Source organism: Pelodiscus sinensis, chromosome 3, assembly GCF_052426305.1.
Source record: "Pelodiscus sinensis isolate ZL-2025 chromosome 3, ASM5242630v1, whole genome shotgun sequence".
Taxonomy (NCBI): Eukaryota; Metazoa; Chordata; order Testudines; family Trionychidae; genus Pelodiscus; species Pelodiscus sinensis.
Window position 1 is genome coordinate 182426735 of NC_143054.1, and position 18111 is coordinate 182444845.

The 18111-nt window shown below is 42.3% G+C and overlaps 1 protein-coding gene across 2 annotated transcripts in view; it reads left to right on the plus strand.

The window, feature by feature from the left end:
- REL (REL proto-oncogene, NF-kB subunit) overlaps positions 1-18111 on the plus strand; it is a 52860-nt gene that overhangs the window by 33063 nt on the left and 1686 nt on the right. For both annotated transcript variants that reach the window (XM_025184195.3, XM_006122177.5), the window contains 5 exons: positions 9262-9402; positions 15525-15629; positions 15964-16176; positions 16778-16852; positions 16985-17059. In XM_025184195.3, the coding sequence (XP_025039980.1) occupies positions 9262-9402; positions 15525-15629; positions 15964-16176; positions 16778-16852; positions 16985-17059 (609 nt within the window). The remainder of the gene's footprint in view (positions 1-9261; positions 9403-15524; positions 15630-15963; positions 16177-16777; positions 16853-16984; positions 17060-18111) is intronic.

The window sequence follows — 18111 nt, forward strand, 5'->3', positions numbered from 1 at the left end:
AACTTTGCAATTTTATTTCAAGTTGAGGGAAAAAAAGGTTTAGTATAAAAAAATTGGAAGCATACCATTTTTGTTGTTCGAGACCCTAAGTGGTTAGACAACTGAGGGCTAGAAAGATCTGAGCTTCATTTGGGAGCTGCTGGATAAGTTCCCTTGGAGCTGTTTCCTCAGTTTCAGTTTTTCAGCTAGATTGAAAACAGGAACTTGTTTAAAGATGGCATTGTCCACAAAGAGCAGATACTTTGACTTGTGCATTCTCCATTCCATTTTAATTCTGCCCCTGACTTATGTGTGACCTCATTGCTCCTCTCGGTCTCAGTTTCCTTATCTGTAAAATGCTTTCCTACCCTTTGAAGTGCTTTAATATATGTGGAGGAGAGGCAGACTTAGTAATTGATATTAATTTTAGTTTGAACTGGTTAGTTGACTTCATAGATGCATTATGGTGATGGACACTACACAAAATCATTAGAATGTGAGGGATGTTTCTTCCACAGATTTGCTGTAGTAAAATCCCATTGATGGTGTAAACATCCAAATTCTGCCTTGAGACATGCAAAGTATCTCTCTTCAAAGGGCTCAGTTGTGACTTGACTACATCTAGCCCTGCAGGTGTGTAAAATCCTCCCTTCACCCACTGCACAGCTATGCAGGCCTAAATAGGCGTGTGGGGAGAGCAGGGATTGCATGCCAGATATTCTGCTCTAACATGTGAGGCTCAGGGAGTAGCTGGAGTCATCTGCTCCCCCACTTTGCACCTGTATGCAGAGCTAGAGATGAGGGATGAGTAAGCAGAATCTGGTAGTGGGCAGATGCAATATAACTCTCACACCCTGTTCTAAAGGGGTTTTGGAAAAATTGTGTCTCAGAGAAGTCTCTTCGAGTCACAGAGTCTTACAGGAGCCGCTCCCAAGGCAGTCCTTCTACATAGAATCATAGAGCTGAAGAGACCTCAGGAGGTCATCAAGTCCAGCCCCCTGCCCAAAGCAGGACCAATCCGAACATGTCATTCCTTTAAAAGGGCTGAGCCCTAAATCTGTATGAGCTGGTGGCAAACATGAGCAGTTGCAATGCACCTGCAGTTGTTAGTGGCAAAGTATGTGTCCTACTGAGTGAAGTACAGTTTTGATTGTTAGGGCAGTAGTCATAGTTGTATTTGTTAGATAGAGGGAGGGTTAATTCTGCTTGGCAATATGTGTGCACAACTACTGTGTGAGTTACTGAGGGCACAAAATGTCTTTTGGTAAACTAAGCTAATGTTCTTAACATAGCCCTTTCTGCACACTTTGCATGTCAGAAAATCAGCACAAGGCCTTTTGGCAGCTTGGCACTTTTGCCTCAGAAGTTTCCATACACGTTAAGGTTAGATGCTGAGTTGCCTGCCCATCCGTTCTAGAGTGGGTGGCTTCTAGCAGTCAAGTTGATGTTATTGCTTGGCAAAGGAGGGAGCAGCCTCCTATTAGGTATGGTGACATCCTATAAACTGCACATGCTTCATCTATACTTCTTGTCAGTACTCCAAATAGCCTTTCATGTTCCCTATACAATCTCATCACATGCAAACTTCAGTCTTTAATCCCAACATAATTTCACCTGAGAGTCTATTGGCCCTTCTGGCAGCTTTAGGACATGTCTACACTACTACTTGTGTTCACAAAACTTGTGTCCTTCATTGGTGTGAAAAAAGCCACACCTGTGAGCAACGTAAATTTTGCCAGCAATAAGTGATAATGTGCACAGTGCTGTGCTGCATGAGCAATCCTACAGCAGTACATCTGCTCTCCTCCCACACACTCCTGTGCCGCTGTAAGCATGCTAGTGTAGACATGGCCTAAGTGCATCAGTAAAAAAGAGAGGGCTTGATTTTTTGGTTTGTGCCAGGATCCTGGAATTACACAGTGATGAATCAGGCTCAGGATTTTTGCAGTTTAATGTTACAGAAGCAAGTAAAATGAAATCTTCAGATGTGCATCATTCCATAGAACCCTACTCATGGCCTACATTTCTAGTGATAGAAATGTAGCCGTGTTAGTCTAGTGAAAGACTGGCAGAGAACATTCATTTCTGTCTGCTTTTCTGGACCCCATCACCATAGTATCTGGGCATCTTGCCCACATGAGTAGATTTGTCCTAGCAACACCTTTGTGAGCTAACAAAGTATTCTCTATTAGGTATGTAAAAATCACGTTTAATCAGTTAAATGTGCTGTTTAACTGGTTAACCACTTCAACAGGGCGGGCTGGAGCCCAGCAACATACAATGTAGCAACTGGAGGGGTTCTCACATTGGAGTAGCTTGTCCACCTACCCAAAAGGTGGTAGCCAGGTTGATGAAAGAATTCTATTGCGGTCTCCTCCAGCGGTTAGTTCAGCTTAACTAAATTGCTCAGGGTTGTGGGTTTTTACACCCTGGAGCAACATACTTGGGTCATCTTAACTTTTGAGTGTAGATCTGGCTTTAATCTGATCACATTGTTACATGTGATTTTCTCCACCCCCACAAATCCCTGGAGTTTTTAAGGTGCACTCAGCACTGGTCCAGCCAGTGTAGTTAATGTTTGACTTCAGTGGAAGCAGAGTTAGTCCACTGCCAAATGCTTTTGAAAATTTTGCTCTCACATGTGGGGACCCATTGCGGCATATAGATTTGAGATGGTGATTTATAAATTATTCTCTGAAGATCTGTTACTTTTTAATAGTCCACCTACCACCTGTTCAAGTTGTGGTTCCATAATCCTATTTATTCTTGCGATGTAGTATAATTTTCCACCTTTCTTTTAAAAAGGGACATACATTTGGAGGAACTAGTTGTCATTGAAGTTGCACTAGAGAGATGGAATTTAGGGCTCCCTGCTGAAGTCAAAGGCTTTGGAACTTATATCTGTTGTAACCTTGCTATACAGGCAGTCCCCGAGTTACGTGGATCCGACTTACGTCGGATCCGCAGTTACGAACGGGGCCCTCTCCCTGGTCTCCAGCAGACCAGGGAGAGGAAGCAAAGCGGCGGAACACGCGAGCAGCGGACAGCCTGGACGCGTCTGGGCTGTCCGCTGCCTGCGTGCTCCGCGGCTTTGCTCTGCTTTGCTCCCCGTCCCCCTGGTCTGCACACCAGGGGGACGGGGAGCAAAGCAGAGCAAAGCCGCGGAGCCCGAGGGCAGCAGGACAGCCACGGCACATCTGGGCTGTCCCGCTGCCCCCGTGCTCCGCGGCTTTGCTCCGGACGCCTGTGGTACAGCAGCTGGGGCGCTGCCGGTTGGTCCCGTAGCGCCACTCTGGGCGCTACTGGCCCAACCCGGCAGCACCCCAGCTGCTCTGCCCTAGGCGTCCTGATTCAGCCACTGCTGGTCAGTTTCAGCAGCAGCTGAATCAGGACGCCTGGGGCAGAGCAGCTTGGGTGCTGCTGGGTTGGTCCAGTAGTGCCGAGGAGCGGCGCTACTGGACCAACCTAGCCGCACCCCAGCTGCTCTGCCCCAGGCGTCCCCAAGTCAGCCGTTGCTGAAACTGACCAGTGGCTTACTACAGGAAGCCCCTGCCCCGGCTTCCTGGAATCAGCCGCTGATCAGTTTCAGCAGCAGCTGACTTGGGGATGCCTGGGGTTCTTAAGTTGAATCTGTATGTAAGTCGGAACTGGCGTCCAGATTCAGCTGCTGTTGAAACTGATCAGTGGCTGAAACTGGACGCCAGTTCCGACTTACATACAGATTCAACTTAAGAACAAACCTACAGTCCCTATCTTGTACGTAACCCGGGGACTGCCTGTATAGATGTGGGCTGGCCAAAGTGAGAGGACGAAGGAGGAAATTGCCCCAGGACCCACCAATTCAAAGGGTCCCGGGACTCTCAGTTGCTATTGTGGCAGCATCAGCAGAAACTGGAGCACCAGGCCCTTTAAATTGCTGCTGGAACTGCCCCCGTCCTTGCCTCTTCCAGGAACAGGGAGCAGCCCCCGCAACTTGCCCAGCGGTTCTGCAGAGGCTGCCCCTTCATGGATGCAGAAGTAGAGAGTTATTGCAGTTCTATTATTTTTGACATGGATAAACAATGTCTTTATAGTAATTGTATCAAAGTACCTCTTGAAACAGAGGTAAATAGCACTGAAGTGACAAATTAATAGAAAAGTCATTAATTGAGTGTAGCTTCTTTCTTGTAGCAGATTGGTCATGAGCAACTAACCATTTTCAGTGTTGCAAAGTCCCACAATATTGTTGCAAGTCTGAAGATGGTCAATGTATTTTTTTAATCTCTAGTGCCAGGAGAAAAGATAGGCGAGAATCTCTATTTTACATTTTTAAATAAAAGATGTTTCTAGCTCTCATGATTGTAGACAAAAGCTTGACCGTAAGCCCAAAAGGTATATTTTAAAAACCTTCCACATTGTCACAAATTTATTAATTTAAAATAAAAAGTTGAATAGCTTTTTTTCTTGTAGATTGTGAGTTCTTCTTGGTGAGAAGTTGAATAGAATTGGTTGATTTTGATTTGTGTATGTATATAGGTCACAAATATGACTTGTTTGTTCTATTATTACCTGGGTAACTCTTATAGTCAGGTTTCTGTTGCAAACTTGCCTCTGTTGAAGTAAACAACAAAACTCAAACTGACTTCAGTGGAAGAAAGATCAGGCCTTTAATTCCTACTCTGGTCAAAAATAACAATTTGTTTTATTTGGGTTGTAATTTGTCCTCATGGGTGAATGCTATTCCTGTTGACATTAATAAGAACTGTGTGTTTTTATGTCAGGATGGAATATGGTCCATAGATTTTTGGTTTTTTTTAAATATCTCATCACAAAGATGGATCTAAAGCAAAGAAAAAAGATTGCTGCATTTTATTCTGTTCATCTGGTAAGAAGTGAAATTTAAAAATAGATAAGAGGCATTAGTCTTAACTGAACACTTCCTCTTTCAAATGGCATGTTTTCTTTAAATGTTAAACTGCTTTTAAGAATATGGGAAACATAATAACATTGCTGACTCCAGTAAAAACTGTTCTTCAAATGAATTTAATATTTTGGAATTATTCGCGCATTGAATATCTCTTTCTGATATTCAAAGTGATGAGCAGCTTGGTCAAGCAGACTGATTAGGAAACAATGATAGATTGAAAGCTCATTTATATCTTGTGAAAATATATTATTTGAACCCTACTATTAGCATATTAACACCACTACATTTTTGGAACTTTGGAGTTGCTTTAGTTTAGACGCTAAATCTGTAACTTCTTGTGCCTGGGGATACTGCTGCACCTGCACAAACCACAGTGCACAATTGGGGCTTTGGTTTGTAGTTAAGACCACTGATCCACCACTGTGGGTACCAGCATTGAGATGGTACGGTATCAGAAACCAGATCCAGCTTTCATGCCTGAGCTAAACCACAGCAAATCCCAACACCTTCAAATCCACTGTGAGAAGTTTGTAATCTGGATAAACTTTGAGCCCTTAGTGTAGTAACTTATGATCTAGAAGGCATGGAATGAACCTGGGCAACCCCCCACCTTCAGAGCTTGGGTTAACACCAAAGGCTAGTACTGAAATGCCAGTGTGAGTCCTTGAAACTGAATGCTACCGAGACATCATTGCTTAACTGCCCTAAATTACTGGGGAATGGCTGAGATACCAGAGACATTGGGAAGTGAATGGTGTGCTACACCTCAGCAAATATGCCATTCCCTAAGACTTATGAAGGAAAAAATTAAACATTTATCTCATTCAGGTAATGTCAAAGGATGAGTGGGCTGCATCTGCCAGGCCTGAGCTAGGTTGAGCAGCTATCTGTCTAACCGAGAAAGGGATTTGGGCTCTTAGATCCCATCCGTGCATCACATAGGGTTGTCAAACCTCCAGGGAAGTCCCTGGAGCCTCCAAGTCTCAAAGATTAATCTTTAATTAAAGATTATGTTCTGTGATGAAACCTCCAGGAATATGTCCAATCAGAATTGGCAACCCTAGTGACATATTGCACCATCCCAGGAGAAAACTGTCCTCAGGTCTAATTCTAGCAACAGAAACAAACCAATAGTTATTCCCAAACGTATTTGGTCCTGGTGTATTTTTAGCAGATCTTGATGCAGAGATGAGCAAATCAATGTGAAAAGGGCTAGATAAGCCCTAGAGCAGCACACGCTGCTATCCAAGATCCATCCCAGGGTGGAAGAGGGACTGCAAGCATTGTTACAAGGGGGCCTGCCCCACTGCAGATTCTCCCAAGTGCACAAGTTTGGCAGTGCTTTCCCTGTAAATCTCTGAGCTCTGCAGCATAGGGAGGCTATGCTTTCCACCTCACCCAGAGCCCACAAATATCTTCTCATAAAAGTAGCATTTGGCAGAAACTCAGCAAGATGCACCTCCAAGTCTCCTGTGACGTCTTGCTTACTCCTATTGATTTGACCTTGAAGAGAGACCAATTCAGCATTGACTTAGAGTCTGCATTAGCCATTTTAGGCCTAATTGTATATCAAGGGCCCCTTATGCCCAGGCCCAGCTGTCATACCTCTGCAGCAACCCCAGATGCAGGGGTATTCTAGGGCAGACAGAGTACAAGTTGAGTGTGGTGTTGGAGGAGGAAGATTAGGGCTGGGGTGGATAGAGTTTGTGCTTGTGGAAGTCTCCTTGAGTTGGTGAAGCAGTTAGCAATTTGCTCAGCCCTGAGGACTGCCCTTGTCGTGTATACCATCTTCAGGGTAGGTTGCAGGACTGGTACTAGCAGTTCAGGCATCCAAACAGATCCTTGCATTAACAGATCCTTGCAGATCCTGCACCAATTCCTGCAGCCCCTGAATAGGGAGGTGCAAACAGCCACCCCTCTGTTTTTGGCCCAACACCCTGTCCCCAGTTCTGTGTGAGGGTTGTTCAGCAGGGAGAACAGATGTCGTGTGGTAAATTGGAAGTTATCTGAGAGAGTCTGAACACAGACATTGAAATTACAGGGTGAAATGGTTGCAGGGATAAAACCTGCATCATTGTTCTGTTAACAAGTCTGCTACTAATGTATATTATGTTATGAAACTTTACTTTAGACTGTGTGATATGTTAGTGGGGCCTGATCCTGCACTTTGTACACTGGCAATATTGTGTCATGAGTAGATCTGTCCAGATAAGGACATCAAGCTTGGATTCAAAATTTTTAAAGCTGTAAAGTGACTGATTTTTAACTTTCAAGTCCTGGTGCATTTATAGGTAAATATCCAGGTTTAAAATGAAAAAGATCAAATTTATGTTTAAAACTGAGATCTGTAGAGACTGAAATATTCAAATCACAATCGCAAATGAAAAATGCAGAGGAACCCCTTTTGAATTTGCTGCATGTACTATTTCAATAATACCAAAAAGTGAAAAAAGTCACCAGCGTGGGTGGTGTCACCTCCTACTCTTTCTGGGGGCGGACACCAAAACGGTGATGCAAGTGTTTGACATTTATCGGTACAGTGTGGTCACTGGGTTTTTTTCCTTTTTCTTTTTCTTTCTTTGGGGAGGGGGGTGGGGTGGTCCAAATTTCAACCTTCACTCTTGATATCCAATGTTTCAACCTTCACTCTTGTTATCCCTAGTACTAAGGTGTAAATGACATTTGTAGGTGGCTTTTGAAGGGCTGGTAAACTGGAAGAATTATGGTTTCCTGATAGTGCAGGCTTGGTTTGTGATTCTTTGAATGACTAAATGAGATCATAAAATCATTCTCTAGCTAACAGTAGGTTTGGAAGAGAGAGAGGATTCTGTTGATAATATTCTCTTTTAAAGTATAGAATTAAAGTCACAATATATGAGGTAAACAACGCGTAGTTCTATAGCACCTTAGAGACTAACAAAAAAAATAGTACTGTATCATGAGCTTTTGTGGGCAAAACCCACTTCTTCAGATCTGGGTTTTACCAATGAAAGCTCATGATACTATATCTATATATCTCTCTCTATATATCTTTATCTAAGGTGCTACAGGACTACTTGTTTTTTTAAAGTTAAAGACTAACACACAGCTACCCCTCTGAGACATTTAATAAATGAGGTATTTAGTAGACTATGTTCTGATTTGAGATTTTTAAAATTAACATGCCGTAGTAGGCTGGAGAAAGCTGAAATGCTAGGCATGGGTTATATAATGTTTCAGTTTACAGTGGGAAAAAGAACATGCACAAAATTCCCTAAAGGAAGTGTACTTGTAATGTCACCTGAATATGCTACCAGTAGCTGCTATTCTTAGATACAGACCTGACACACATCAGCAGAAATGGATCATCTTTTTTCAATTAAAATGTGGTTCCCAATAATTGTAGCTGTCAGTGGGACAAAGGAGATTTTTTTTTAATAGAAAGAGATATTACAGCCAAATCTTGGTTTTTGTAGCTAGAGTAACACAGGACCTGGGGAAAGAGCAGAGATGGTGCCCTCATTCTGGACAGAGTCTGCTGTTTTGGAGGGTTGTCTATTGGCAAGCTGCTGGGACCTTAAGTCTTCCTACACATTAGAAGAATTATTCAAGACAAAATTGTCTATGTTCTCATCTTAACTATGCATGACAGGTAATGGGAGAGAGAAGATGGAGACAATTAGAGAGCGAGGAAAAAAAAGAGAGGGGAACAAGGTGGGGAAACCTTAACACAGAAAAGGACTTTAGGGAAAACTTGAGAGTATGAACAAAGATTTTGGAGGGGAGAACTGAGAGAGAACGAAGAACCACAGGTGAGAAAAAAGCACTTGTCCCCACTGCAGATCCCTCATAGACGGGGGCTGCAGCCCCCAAAAGTTTGGGAGCCATTATTCTGGTATGAGTTAAGCAAATGCCTTGCTTGCTAAATGACTTAGTCTATATGCTGGCTGCCTCCTGTTAGGAGCACACTAGGGTGGTCAGGAGATAAGCTCCATTCTTTAGTACTTGTTCTTTCTCCTCAGTGGCAGCTGCCACAAGGCAACCATAGTTTGGCCCATCACATTTAATCCAAGAGATAGCTTGGGTGATTAACATACTTTACTTTCATTGCAGCAGCCGTAGGCTTAGTAACTGAAGGCGTAAGAGTTGAAGGCAACTGTTCCACATGCAAGGGATTTATTATGTTCAGCTACTGCAGGGGTTAGTGAGTGTCACAGGAGAATTATCCGTACATTGGTGGCATCATTGCTTCTTCCAGCAGAGATTCGCTTTGGTTTCTTTTTCAAGTGCAGTTGTTGTTCCTGCATGATAACATGGTGCTAATTCCCCAGTATTGTCTCTTGGCAAGCCACTGGGTCCTTAGGCCTCATATTCTGCCATCTCTCTCTACCCTGCAGTGCCCGAAGAACAGCTGCACAGTGTCGATGAGTATGACCTCAATGTCGTGAGACTCTGCTTTCAGGTGTTCCTCCCTGATGAACATGGCAATTGCGCGTTACCACTTCCTCCCGTTGTCTCCAACCCTATTTATGATAACCGTGAGTATCCCACTGGGACAGGTGCACTTCTAAGTGATAACTTTTCCCTTGTATTTGAAGTGATAGATGTCAGGCCACCTTCCCAGCCATTTGCCTCTCAACTTTCTGGCTCCATTGCACTATTCAATGCAAAGACAGGGCCAAAGCTCCAAGCATTGACTTTGGATCCTAGTGCTTAGAACCAAAGCCAGAATATGGAGTGTAGATTGTGTTTATGCCTGTCAGATAGCAATGGGTGTAACAAAGGTGTGAGTGGTGTGTTGACATTAGATAGCAGGAGGTGCAGTATCTTTCTCAGACATAATACTCATCAGATCCTTTCACAGCCCTTGGTCACATACTGTAGCAGTAACAATAAACCTAGTTTTCAATAGGCAAAGTGTTTAAAATACTTTGTCGTGATCAAGTTGGCTGAGAGAGGGTCCAGCTTGGATTTAGCTGCCATAAAACACCATCTGTAAACAAGGATCTGATCCAAAGCCTATTTAAATAATTGGGGAATCTTTCTGTTGACTTCTTTGTGCTTTGGATCAGGTCCTGTGGGTGAAATTCACTCCTGCAGAGAGCTAGCACAAAGCTCTAAATTACTGATGTCCCGTCAAGCCTTATTTTGGAGGCCTGGGCTCCTGAGCTGGTGTAAGTTGGCGTTGCTTCTCTGCTTTCTGTGGAGCTGTGGCAGTTTAGAGTAGCTCCAAGTCTGGCCCCCTATGTGGTATATAGATCTTATGCTGACTTACTGCCCAGTATGGAATTTTATTGCTTGTTTTGAAAGGGTTAGCTTTTTCAGAGACTTTTCAAATAACTTCACTACACTGTATCTGGGTCATCTGAAAAACGAATGTGAAATTTGAGATGTAAATATTTATATTCTGCCTTTGCAGATTAGCCTTTAATAATTGTTGCAGAATTTTCCGATGATTTTTGTCATCTTTCTGTAAGACATTTCTTGCAAAGTTTTGTAGATCATGAGACTGATTATTTTAGCAGAAACCACTGATTTTTGTTTAAAAAGGGCATTTGAGCAGTTGATGAGAGTTGTGCTATGAATTGACTAAACCACCATGGAAGTATTTAGTTTTAACCAGTGTTTTTGTTATTTTTACCTGTTCTTAAAACATGTTTTTAAAACATGCTACAAATCTCATTATTTTTACCAGTCAAAATGCTACACACTATTTTATTTAGGCACTGTATAGCAGAGCTGGTGCTTCGCCTTAGGTGAAGTTGAGATAAAATTAACAGAGCTAAAAGCAATGTGTCTTAGCTACCATTTAGAAATATGCTAGATCATAACTGCAGGTGCCTTTAAATTGACGTCAGTCTCTGCTAAACTGCAGAAATGACAGCTTGCTACATCTTTTGAGGAAACTCAGCTTTCTTTGGTTTTAGCAGGGTGTGTGTGGGTGATTTTTTTTTTTTTTTTTGTACTATGGGGGTTTGGGACCTCCGTTCTAGCTTAGCAGTAGTGTACATAAAACATGATGCATAACTTCAACCACAAGTCAGTAGAATTGCTGTGACATCTCGTTTTGGGAAAGGTAGCTTCAAATCTGCATTCCTCAAAAAAGTGAATTTTTGTTGACCTTTTCAAACTAATTCTGCCATGCAGAATTCATAAAGGTCAGATTATGACCTTGAATAAAAGATTTGTGTGATGTGTATGCATGCTGTCTCCTAGATTATTATAAAATGACCAGAATTATGCAGTTGAATACATGCAATAAACCGCTACCTTGTTCAAATAACACAAATTTTCCTACTATTGAACAGTGCTGGCTCTCAGTATAGTCTAATGGTTTATAGTCTGAGAAGATGTGAATAAAGTTTATATTTATTGCCAGTGACTTTGGGATACCTACATTACCCAGAGCTTTCGCAGGTCTACTCAAATGAGCAGCAATACAAATATTCATAGCTCTCTTTTCATTGATTGCCCACAGGCATTCAGTCTAATAATTTGTCTTCACTTTTTGTCATTTCTAGTCTCCCTTAACTTTTTCATTTTGAAATGTATGAGTTTAGTGTGGAAACAAATGGTTGTAGATGGAGCAAAAGGCTGTTCAGATGGCACTCTGTAGTTGAGATGGCTTCCTTTTTCAGTTACTTATAGTTTTTTGCCAAACTTTAGTTGTTTAGACTCAAATTTCCCATGTTAGGTGTCTGCCACAGGCCGAAACTTTTGGAAAGTTTCTGCTAAAATAGTTAGCCATATTTGAGAATGAGATCAGGGAAAAATATTTGTGTGTGTTCATTAAAGAGACATTCTTATAACCATTTCATTGAGAGCTGGGTAGGAGAGTAAAAATAGGTAAAACCCTGTGGATACAAAATTTGTATCTGTATCTGCATTAGGGATATAAAATCCTGATCAATCAGTTAAGTGATTAAATGTTAGGTTAAACGAATGTTTAAATGGTTAACTGACTAGCGAGATCCCTGACCCCAGGGCTGGGGCTGCTGCCACCGCTGACAGCAGGAGGCTCCTGACCCTTGCCCCAGGAGGCTGCCACTGGCTCCCACCCACACTGGGGCAGCTCTCTGCCTGTGGCAGCCCATGGGCAGGGGGCTACTCCAGGGCACCAGTTAACCGGTACCCAGTAAACCTCACCCAGTAGCCAGTTTACCAGTTACCTGTTCACATCCTGTGTTTGCATCCATATTAGTATCTGCAAAAATGAGTCATGGATAACCGCGTTGACATTTGTAGAGGCAGATGCCCGTAGATGTGTGGATATCTGCAAATTTGTAGGGTTCTAGGTACAAAATTTGTATCCACGTCCAAATCTACAAAAATGAGCCATGGATATCTTTGCAGGGCTCTAAATATAGGGGTGGAAAGGTCTGTAGCCACTAGAGAAGCTTCTCTGTGAAACCTGGAATTAAACTCATAATCCTTGAGTCTTCACATTCCTTTGCTGTCCGCAAATAGTTGTGAAACTGATTGGCAAAGTGAGTCTTCACTCCCTCCAGTGACTGGACCAAATAGAAAATAGGTTACTCTTAGCTCAAGTGGAAGTGGTCTGTACTGTACAGCTGAACAACCCAACCCAGTGTTTGGGGGTCAGCATCAGTATTAGTTCCACATGATAGAATTTGCATTTTGAAAAATTTGTTTTCTGGGATATAATTTCCTACATTGAAAGGACATCAAGTTTGCAAAATCAAGCATTCAGAAGTTAAGCAATGCCAGGATTAAAGTTGGCCATACAAATTTCAGTTTGTCCTCCTTATGTGTATGCATTATGATAGAGTTCTTAATTACATGATCACATACTTCTTTTGTCCCAGGACCCCTGATTCAGTGAGTGATAGAGCTAAAAACAACCTGTCTTGGCTTAGTGACTGAATCAGGGTCGTGTAGCTTCTTTGTAGAAAACCTTCCTCATTTGGGGAAAGTGTGATGCAAATGAGCTCAGGAACTGCAGGAATAAGAAAGCATGGTCTCATGGTAAAAGCAGCTGAATGCTGCCCTGGAGGATTGGTGTCTGCTGCCGAGTTCCTGTATGACACAGTGCAAGTCACGTAAACCAGAATTTTCACGTGGTGGCTACTATGTGTTCCTCATTTTCTGAATACCCAATCTGACACACCTGGGTCTGATTTGCAGAAGTGCTGAGCACTCTCAGCTACAGCTAGGGTTAATGGGAGCTGTGCTCTGAGAATAGAAAGTGCTACATAATACCAAATTCTCTGATCAGTCTCAATCTCTGAGGCATCTCAAATTGGGCACCCAGAATTACTAGGTATCTTAGTTTGGGGATAGTAAAAATTACACCTCAGGGCTGTTGTGTTTCATTAATATTAATAAAGCACTACAGTTATTATGCTGAGAGAGTCATGAGGAAATTAATACTGCTATACTATTGTGTAGAGAAGGGTTTGAATAGCTGCACGTGCAGTAAGGCATGTGGTCACACATTGAATAATGATGAGACAAAATATTGCAGTGTTCTCATTCACTAAACAGTCTGTTCTGTACAGTGAATGAGTCAGGGGAAAAACAGCATGTGATCATATACATGAAGATTGTATCATAATGCATATGCACAGAGGGATGAATTTTGGTTGTGCACACAGCCTAAACTCTGAGATTTCTTAACTTTCAGCTGCTTCAGATTGCAACTTTAATGGGTTTTTTTAATTTTTAGGTCTCCAGCATAGCCATGCTACTCAAGGCTAAGCAGTTATATTATCTTAATTGTATTGGTTTATTTTGTAACTACAAACAGCGAGGCTCCCAAAGGTAATCTTGCAGAGGGCAGTTTTTGATACACTACCTCTGTGAGCACTGAAAACATGCCAGAGGCCTTCTGTGTCAGCATATCTTTAGTTAAGATGCCAAGCTCAGTAGAAATTACAAAGTGGTTGTCCTTGGGGCCAAATCTGGCCCTTTGTATAGAACTACAGATGATATATGCAATATTATCAAGCTTTTCAGAATTTTCCATATTTAAGTACCTAAATGAGGCCTGATCCAGCAAAGCCTGTAACCCATGCATAAATTTAAGCATGTGTACAGTTCATTTGAGTTTACTGGGATTGTTCACATGCTTAGTTAAGTGCATGCTTAAAGGTGTGTTGTTGGACTTGGGCCTGAGTGGCCAGATTTCAGAAGACTGAACACCCAGAAATTCCTATAGACTGTAGTGGAGGCTGTGGGTGCTTTTTTGAAATCTGGCTACATATTTAGATGCTAAATTCAAATTTAGGAGTTTAACTTTAGGCTTCTATTTTTTAAAATCTTGGCTACTGCCTCCAAATGTTAAAATAAAACCCCCTGTTATTTCATAAAAATACTAAATAGCCATTTCCATAGGGGTAGTGCCCAGCGACTCCAATCCTGTTTGGTTCCACATTGAGTAAATGCCATGTAAGCATACAGGAAGATTCATTGACTCATGCCTCACCCTCATTTGTCCATCTCTTTTAGGTCAAAGGTCAGTCAGTAAAAGTATAACCTTCTGTGCTGAGGCGAGGGACCGAGGGAAGGGGAGGGTATCACTTTCTCAAATTGCAACAACTCCCAAGTGACGTGTAAGGGTCATTGACCAAACCTTTGCATCCAAGCTCTGTGGGTCAGAGCTACTGTAATGCTAAGTAACAACACCGAGCTAAGTAGTAAAATATTTGTAATACTAATATGAGCTGGCTTTGGAAATAAATATGGAAGATGAGTGGTTAAGACTAGAGCCCTGAAAATCCACAGATATCCACTTTATATCCACAGGTACCCACATCTGCAGATGAGGATGCAGATATCTGCAACTCCTTTTTACAAATGTGGATACAAATTTTGTGTCTAGAACCCTGCACATTTGCGGATATCCACTTTATATTCATGGGTATCTGCATCTGTAGATGCGGATATCTGTGGCTCAATTTTGGGGATAGAGCTGCGGATACAACGTTTTTTATCTGCTCAGGGCTCTAGTTAGGAGTTGGGCATTTAAATAATAACGCTGCTAAGACAGGAAAAGGCTACATACCCAGAACTTTCATCATCTACTTACTGATTTATTCTTGGTCTAGGCACATAGGAACATGCTTCAAATTACCTTCCGATTGAGTGCATTCTGAATGTTGGGTGCATCCTGGGTCTCTGCACTATTTATTGCCTTGTTAGGCCAAACAGGATGGAGAATTTCATTTCAATGTATGTGCACCAGAATTTCTCCTCTGCACTTTCATTCTATGGCAGCCACTAATACTTTGAGCCTTATGTAGTGGAGAGAGCAAGATGGAGCCCTTTCAGTACAGGCTTTGATACCTGCACCATTTCAGAAAAGCTTTCAAATTCACCCCTGCCATCCACATCCCTTCGTTTAGAACACTTCTGTAATACCTGCCCATCGGTCATCCCAAGGCACTTTCATAAAGTCTCTTTTTAATAGCCAACATGGTCAGGAAAGCAGCCCCAAATTCTGAGTGTTCCTAACCTCAACTAGCAGAAGCTGGAACTGGATGACAGGGAGTAGATCACTCACTAAATTGCCAGCTCTGTTTATTCCCAATGACATAATTGGCATTGGCCACTGGTAGAAGACCCGATACTGAACTAGATGGACCCAGCACGGATGTTCTTAAGTTCTTATGTCTTATAGCTTTTTCCTGTTTATTTCTAGGCGCTCCCAACACAGCAGAATTGAGAATCTGTCGCGTGAACAAGAACTGTGGAAGCGTAAAAGGAGGAGATGAAATATTTCTACTGTGTGACAAGGTTCAAAAAGGTAATTGATTAATTTATCTCCCTCTTTCCAACATACATTACAAATGTATTCAGCTGCCGAGGCCAATGTTATCAAATGTGGGGGTGTAAAGTTAGATTTCTGAATCTTCACTTAAACTCCTAAATAAGGGGCCTGATTTTCAGAGGTCCTGAGTATCCTCTACTCCCGTTGAACTCAGTAAGTACTCAGTACCACTGAAAATCAGGCCACTTACTTAGGAGCCTACATAAGGACTTAAATGGCCAACTTTAGGCCTGCAAGTTTGAAAATGTTGGCCACAGACTTCAGTTTTTCTCTCTGTACTAATGGGTACCTTCTGTTTCTGGTGAATTAGATGATATAGAAGTCAGATTTGTCTTGAATGACTGGGAAGCCAAAGGTAGTTTCTCACAAGCTGATGTACATCGTCAAGTAGCAATTGTATTCAAAACTCCACCATTTTACAAAGACATCACTGAACCAGTTACAGTAAAGATGCAGTTGCGAAGACCCTCTGACCAGGAAGTCAGTGAGCCAATGGATTTCAGATATCTACCAGATGAAAAAGGTATAGTTCCTACTAGTAGAATTCTTAAGAGCATATTACACTGTATTTTTACATGGGAGAACAACTTGGAATCATTACTAACAGCACTCCAATATTGTCCTTCAGAATAATATTAAGATTGATGGGCTTTGATTTTTGTATCAGCTCTTTAGATCACAATTCTATTAGGGATGTGCCTTCTTCCCCTCCCCCCCACTTTGCTGCCTCTATCAGAAAGAGGCAGTGGGGAAAAAGGGGGAAAAGAGGAAGGAGTACTTCAAAGCAGCAGCGCCGCATAGAGCCTGGAGTCAGCAGGAGAGTCCCCAGCTGACCCTGAGGTCCACACGGTGCTTTTGCCCTTGAAGTGTAGCAACAGCCTTAGGATTTCTGCTACACTTCAAAGGCAGAGGCGCCTTATTGATTAATCGAATAGTCAATGCAAAATGTATCTATTATTGGATTAGTAAATTACTCGCAATTTAACATCCCTAATTTCTATGAGAACTACATTTGGGAAGATCCTTTCCACTATAACCAAAAGACATTAATCAATTCTGGAAACTTTCTTCACAAAACACGGTGGAGAGCCTCCTAATCAGCAATACTCTTCTTTCCCATGTAGATCCTTATGGTAACAAAGCAAAAAGGCAAAGACAAGTATCAGCATTGACTTTTCAAAAGCTCATGCAGGAATATGGTAAGGAAAACATATGGCCGTTGGTAGTTTTCCTCCATGTTAATTTTTTTAAAAGTTTGGGAAACGATTTTTTTTTTTTTAAAGAACAGTCCTGTTCTTAAATAATAAGATTAATGGCCTTTCCCATCACAGGTCCCAATGCATCCGAGAGGCCTAAAGCTGCTCCATTCCGATCTATCACTGGCGAAGGGAGGATAATTAAGAAAGGTAGATTTATCTGTACATGTTAGTCCAGCATCAGTTTGAAACAAATGACAACTCTTTCTGACTTGCAGCATCCATTTTTTAATGCAGAGAGTATGATGAGGGTCCTAAGCTATTCCAAATACTGGGGGCTAGTTTTCAGTGGCCAGAGGCACTGGTGCGGTGACATTTGCATGCACAATTACCACATATGCATATCCAGAGAAATCAAGAAGGCCCTTTCACTTTCTGGGTCATGCACACAGTGTTGCAATAACTTGACACATACATGTAGTGCACTACTGGGAACACACTTGGTTCTATATCCATCAGGACACTAAACTTTAAGGTAGTTTTACCTGAAGACACTTATGTGCATCTGCTGTTCCCCTCCAGTTCATTCCTGCATTCCATAAGGGCTGCAGTAAATTCTAACTCTCCACCCTCATGAGGTGTATGCCACACTTTCTCCATCCTAAAAATGCTGCTGTAGGCCTATCCCTCAGCAATGTGAATCTCTCCAAAACACAGAGTTGGGGAAGAGTTACGGAGTCCTTTTCCCTCCCAACAAGAGCACTGGCCCCAGCTGGGGTTCAGAAGCCTGTGGGGACTGGGCAAAATGAGCTTTGGCTCCTGAGCTCCAGCCAACCTACAAGGTCAAAGCTGCATCTAGACAGCTGTGTTAGAGCACTAGCATGAGCCTCACTATCACCAGTCTGTGGATACAGCTGGATGCTTGCTCCCAGATGCAGAGCACACATGCCCTGAGACACAGCAAGTACATTTTATACAACCACAAAGCCCTCCATATTTTTATTGTAAGCATCTCTAGCTTCCATGTTTCAAGTAAAGAATGGTGATGTGTACAGCCAGTCCAACTGCAGGTTGGACAGTGAGGGTTCATACTGCAAGATGCTGAGCATTGTGGCCTGATCCAGCACAGCAAGCCCATGAATCATCTCCTGGATATCAGTGGGATTGTACATATGCTTAAAATTAAGCCTGAGCATTGTGCTTTTGCAGTATTACTCTGGCAGGCTTGACCATTTGAACTGCCTGTCATGTCTTTCCTTCTT